This window comes from Sinocyclocheilus grahami, unplaced genomic scaffold, assembly GCF_001515645.1.
Source record: "Sinocyclocheilus grahami isolate Dianchi unplaced genomic scaffold, SAMN03320097.WGS_v1.1 scaffold108.1, whole genome shotgun sequence".
Lineage (NCBI taxonomy): Eukaryota > Metazoa > Chordata > Actinopteri > Cypriniformes > Cyprinidae > Sinocyclocheilus > Sinocyclocheilus grahami.
The window spans coordinates 1,072,310-1,078,916 of record NW_015505287.1 but is presented as its reverse complement, the minus strand read 5'-3'; the positions used below and the strand labels follow the sequence as shown (position 1 = coordinate 1,078,916).

The 6,607-nt window shown below is 39.1% G+C and overlaps 1 protein-coding gene across 3 annotated transcripts in view; it reads right to left on the bottom strand.

Annotated features, from left to right (window-relative positions):
• LOC107588840 (neuronal membrane glycoprotein M6-b-like) overlaps nt 1-6,607 on the bottom strand; it is a 70,323-nt gene that overhangs the window by 9,719 nt on the left and 53,997 nt on the right. For all 3 annotated transcript variants that reach the window (XM_016277074.1, XM_016277073.1, XM_016277075.1), the window contains exons 3-4: nt 5,899-6,055; nt 293-461 (exon numbers count right to left, since the gene is read on the bottom strand). In XM_016277074.1, the coding sequence (XP_016132560.1) occupies nt 293-461; nt 5,899-6,055 (326 nt within the window). The remainder of the gene's footprint in view (nt 1-292; nt 462-5,898; nt 6,056-6,607) is intronic.

The window sequence follows — 6,607 nt, the reverse complement described above, 5'->3', positions numbered from 1 at the left end:
TATATATATATATATATATATATATACACACACACACACACACACACACATATATATACACATATATATATATAAAAATAAAAATGTTCCCACTGTTAGGGGTTTCAGTAAAGGCAAGAGAAGGAAACATCTGATTGTTTTTTGTTTTTTTGTACACTGACAGATTTATCTCCACAGCTGCATTCCATTAGAATAACTCACTCCTTACATTGTAAAGTGATGTTGATACTGCAACTAAATACAACCAAGTATTATCCACTGGTTCACGGTTGAGGACAATCAAGGTTTTTACCATACTGCCGCACATCGACACAGATGTTGTCCACAGAGGTGAGATTGGCAATAGGGGACTTCATGGCTCCACATGTGGTCCACATGTTATAAAACAGGAAAACGGGCACCGTAGAGAAGCCAAAGATGCCCAGCCATCCCAAGCCCAGAATGTAGGTGAGGAACACAAACTTACAAAAAGAGAGAGAAGGTTGTTAGCCTCTCATGCGCACATATCCATTCAATATCCACATATCTAATATTATGATGACTAGAATAATCTCATCGTTTTTAAATCCTGCAGTGCATACTGTATGAATGTGACCCAGAATCATGACCTATTTACCGCCAGATCACCTTGGATGTGTTGCCACTTGATTATCACACTCACTCATGTGAACATACACACATGTTTTCCAGACTAATGCATGACGCATGCATACATGGCCTAAAGGCTTTAAAGATGGATGCTACTGGACATCTGCAGTGATTAAAGCAACTGGGGTATATAGCACTGATCGTGCCAGATCTGTCCTCAAGGGTTGGAGTTGGCCTATGTATGTACAGTGGGTGTGTATGTGTGTGTGAATATGCCAAATCTAGCATGAAAGGGGTGGTTGACTGCTTTTTTCTAGGCTTGATTGTGTTTATGGGGTGCAGTCTAATGTGTTAATGCTTTGTTTAAAACAAAACGCATTATATTTCACATAATTTACATTTATTCTGTCCCTTCTCTTGTGAACGCTCTGATGATTTCCTGGTTTTATGAAGCCCCTCCCTCAGAAATACGCAATGGGCTCTGATTGGTTAGCTGGCCCAGTGTGTTGTGATTCGCTAAACCGCCAAGTGGACGTTCAGAAACGTCACGCCCCTCACCTCAGTGGCATGTGCGCCGGTGTTGTATTGTAAACAATGGCGTCATCAATATTGCTTATCAATTTAAGCCCGAATGAGACCCTGAGAATATTAGTGAAGAGGATCATGCAGAACCTGTGCAAGCACAGCTTAAGAACCGCTGCTTTTAGAACACTGATTTTGAAACTTGTGAATCCATTAGAATCGTTAGAAGACAGAATCACGATTCATATATGAATAGATTTTTTCGTGCACCCCTAGTTTTGACGGCATGGCAACAATTCTTCCTATTCTCTAAAGCAGCGCAACATGGCCCCACCCCCTTTGTTGCATGTTCCCAGGGGCGGGTTAATGTAAATTTCAGGGATTTTTTTGTGTGATGTCACCAACCTGGGAAGATGCTCGTTGTAGTCCCTACGAGCCGTAACTGCAGGCATTAAACTGCCATTATTTAAAAAGACATTATCTCCGTTTGCATCAAACTTTCAGCGTCGTAACTTTGCAAATATTGTTTATGCTCAAACAGAAACATTACACACTAACTAAAGTTAAAAAAAGTGAAATCACAATCAACCACCCCTAATGTTTATGGATGGGGGAAATGCATTCGTATGAGCATGCACGCTTATAAAATTATGTGCAAGTCTATTTTTTTAAACGCGCCTGTGGCGATTTATCTGCAAAATGCAAATTACAAGTTATACATAGGTTTTTCTATGTATCACAACAGTTCGGAAAGTGAGTGGCTCTAAAGGGTTAATGTTCTTTAATGTTCAAAAACACTACACTAAACCCTGCCGTAAACATAACCGATAGTGTTAACAAAAGCAAATGTGTGATAAAAATGCATTTGCTCAAAAACTTATGCCATTTTAGCTTACTTCTACGGGTCTTTGAGGAGGATTCGTACTTGAGCTCTACACATCACAAGTAAAATGTTGTACCGGGTGAGATTCTGAGCAAGTTTACGCTGTCAAAACATATGCCAATCATATGGAGCTGGTTGTGTGATGCAAACATCAAAATGTGTTAGTTTACAAATCATGTATTATGGTAAAAGTGTCTGAGGCCATAATAACAAAGTACTGTGCAAAGAAAATAATGTGTGAAAATAAGTCTTTATTAATCAATAACCTGCCCCTGTAACCATACTTTGTGTGAAAAGGAAAAAAAGTTTTTGCCGTTTTACTGAATTAACTTGAATTGAAAGGTATATGTCGGTAAATCTTTTTGAGTTTTGCAGAAACATAGGTAGAGGAATATTTTTTCAGTGAGACTGGGTATTTATTTGTATGTCCATGCTTGTATGTGCGCACTGGCCTCACCATGGCACTGATGCAGCGTCCACACACAGTGGTCTTGAACTCGCTGTGCATCTCTTTGACAGCACTGGTGGTGTAAAAGCCTTCAGCCAACAGGATGATGCCATACAGGAAGAAGAAACAGGCGATTCCATAGATGATGTACTGCAAAATCTGAACCCTGTATAACAAAGGAAAAATGTAACTATAGTGAATGTGTTAATGTAAGAGATCCAGGGTGGGCATACATCCCTCAACATTATTCAATATTTTTAAGGACAAATAGAGATTTTCTTATTCTACTGGCACTTGTTCCTTTCAAATGAAAATGCATGAAAAGATATCAATTTAGATTAAATGATTCCAAAGTATAGTCATAGCTTATTTAAGATCACATTTCCCAGAGTTCTTGAGTTCTTAACAATTGCGGCAGTGATTGATTTGACTTTTATGTGGGGGATGCAGATGTACTCTTGGCAGATTTGATCAGGGCCACTGACAGTAAAGATGTACACAGGAAATGAAAGGCAATAGGTCATTTGTCCCCAGTAAAGCTCCAGATGACATGATGGAACAGAAAGTACTGCCAGTTATTTGCTGGCATTCTAGAGATCATTACTCAGCACATAGTCACCCTTGAACATGTCATAGACGTGAATGCAAACAGACAGAAAAAGATAACCTCAAAATTTGCTTTAAATATACCTCTAATAATCATCACACCTCAAGCAACTCATATTAGTGATCTAAATAAACAAACAACTATCATTGGGAAGTTAGTATTTATGGTATTTGGTGTATTTAATGGCTGTTTATACGAACACACTTACACATCAGTGAGAGTAGCATGGTCAGAGGTGACGCGAGAAAAGTGGTTTTCCACCATGGTCACAGTGCCCGTAAGTGCCACATGCCCACAGCCGCAGAACAGAGCAACACCCGAAAAGCACAAGATGGTGGCCACCAAAGAGGCGTAAGGGACACCGCCCAGACACTTGATGCAACACTCGAAGCAGCCTGTAGGGGGAGAAAGACAGACTTTGTGTTTGTCGTAATTCACTACAGCAACTTTGATATTTTTATGCTGTGCTAATTAATCACACATACATTTTGAATATTGTATTTGAACACTGAACATATTGAGTGTCAGACATATTATTCTTTAGAGTTATTAAGGCCACAAAGACAGATGATACTTCAGACTCCTACTTCAGACAGATAATGTTTTATCACTTTATCAACTCTGCCTTTGATGCCCCGAGAGGTGAGGTTCATGTATTTGGTGTCTTGACACCTCACTGCGACACAATCATGTCAGATGAAATCAGCTGGCCATCCATGACAAGCCATCTTCACACTCGCTTCATATGACACGTGGTGAGATGGATGTACTGTAGGATGAAGTGTTTAATTACAGCCACTAACAAATACATTTCTCTTTTTTGAATGTTCAATGATCAGGTTCACTGTTAACAATCATTATTTTACAAAACTGAATGGAAACTGGAAAACACCCATATGTAAATGAAATATATGACCTATATTGCTATATCAAGAGTGCTATTGCCATGACAGTGCCGATAGCCTAGTGGGCAGTGTGCCGACATATAACGATATTGTGTTGTTGGTGTCCCGAGTTCCAATCCCAGCTCAAGGACCTTTCCTGATCCCACCGCTCTCTTTCTCTCCGACTTTGCTTCCTGTCTACTCTACACTACCCTATGGCAAAAATAAAATCTTTAAAAAAAGTGATATTGTCATATATGTTTCCTATAAGGCCATATTTATATAAATAACATACTCAAACTCCCCATAGTAAAATTAGTATTATGTATATACAGGGCCTAAAATTAACACTCGCCAAGCGATCAGGTAAAAATCAGCGTTGGCGAGTCCATGTACTGTTGTCAGTCGCCAGTTGGCGGGTACAACTTTTACGAATTATAACAATGCAATCTAGTGGGAACAACAGCCCGTTTTTAAAGAGATTAGCTGTTTCTGACATAAGCGAATAAAATAATATTTTCCGAAAACCAGATCATCGTGATCCTGGTTTTATGAAGCCCCTCCCTCAGAAATACGCAATGGGCTCTGATTGGTTAGCTGGCCCAGTGTGTTGTGATTCGCTAAACCGCCAAGTGGACGTTCAGAAACGTCACGCCCCTCACCTCAGTGGCATGTGCGCCGGTGTTGTATTGTAAACAATGGCGTCATCAATATTGCTTATCAATTTAAGCCCGAATGAGACCCTGAGAATATTAGTGAAGAGGATCATGCAGAACCTGTGCAAGCACAGCTTAAGAACCGCTGCTTTTAGAACACTGATTTTGAAACTTGTGAATCCATTAGAATCGTTAGAAGACAGAATCACGATTCATATATGAATAGATTTTTTCGTGCACCCCTAGTTTTGACGGCATGGCAACAATTCTTCCTATTCTCTAAAGCAGCGCAACATGGCCCCACCCCCTTTGTTGCATGTTCCCAGGGGCGGGTTAATGTAAATTTCAGGGATTTTTTTGTGTGATGTCACCAACCTGGGAAGATGCTCGTTGTAGTCCCTACGAGCCGTAACTGCAGGCATTAAACTGCCATTATTTAAAAAGACATTATCTCCGTTTGCATCAAACTTTCAGCGTCGTAACTTTGCAAATATTGTTTATGCTCAAACAGAAACATTACACACTAACTAAAGTTAAAAAAAGTGAAATCACAATCAACCACCCCTAATGTTTATGGATGGGGGAAATGCATTCGTATGAGCATGCACGCTTATAAAATTATGTGCAAGTCTATTTTTTTAAACGCGCCTGTGGCGATTTATCTGCAAAATGCAAATTACAAGTTATACATAGGTTTTTCTATGTATCACAACAGTTCGGAAAGTGAGTGGCTCTAAAGGGTTAATGTTCTTTAATGTTCAAAAACACTACACTAAACCCTGCCGTAAACATAACCGATAGTGTTAACAAAAGCAAATGTGAGATAAAAATGCATTTGCTCAAAAACTTATGCCATTTTAGCTTACTTCTACGGGTCTTCGAGGAGGATTCGTACTTGAGCTCTACACATCACAAGTAAAATGTTGTACCGGGTGAGATTCTGAGCAAGTTTACGCTGTCAAAACATATGCCAATCATATGGAGCTGGTTGTGTGATGCAAACATCAAAATGTGTTAGTTTACAAATCATGTATTATGGTAAAAGTGTCTGAGGCCATAATAACAAAGTACTGTGCAAAGAAAATAATGTGTGAAAATAAGTCTTTATTAATCAATAACCTGCCCCTGTAACCATACTTTGTGTGAAAAGGAAAAAAAGTTTTTGCCGTTTTACTGAATTAACTTGAATTGAAAGGTATATGTCGGTAAATTTTTTTGAGTTTTGCAGAAACATAGGTAGAGGAATATTTTTTCAGTGAGACTGGGTATTTATTTGTATGTCCATGCTTGTATGTGCGCACTGGCCTCACCATGGCACTGATGCAGCGTCCACACACAGTGGTCTTGAACTCGCTGTGCATCTCTTTGACAGCACTGGTGGTGTAAAAGCCTTCAGCCAACAGGATGATGCCATACAGGAAGAAGAAACAGGCGATTCCATAGATGATGTACTGCAAAATCTGAACCCTGTATAACAAAGGAAAAATGTAACTATAGTGAATGTGTTAATGTAAGAGATCCAGGGTGGGCATACATCCCTCAACATTATTCAATATTTTTAAGGACAAATAGAGATTTTCTTATTCTACTGGCACTTGTTCCTTTCAAATGAAAATGCATGAAAAGATATCAATTTAGATTAAATGATTCCAAAGTATAGTCATAGCTTATTTAAGATCACATTTCCCAGAGTTCTTGAGTTCTTAACAATTGCGGCAGTGATTGATTTGACTTTTATGTGGGGGATGCAGATGTACTCTTGGCAGATTTGATCAGGGCCACTGACAGTAAAGATGTACACAGGAAATGAAAGGCAATAGGTCATTTGTCCCCAGTAAAGCTCCAGATGACATGATGGAACAGAAAGTACTGCCAGTTATTTGCTGGCATTCTAGAGATCATTACTCAGCACATAGTCACCCTTGAACATGTCATAGACGTGAATGCAAACAGACAGAAAAAGATAACCTCAAAATTTGCTTTAAATATACCTCTAATAATCATCACACCTCAAGCAAC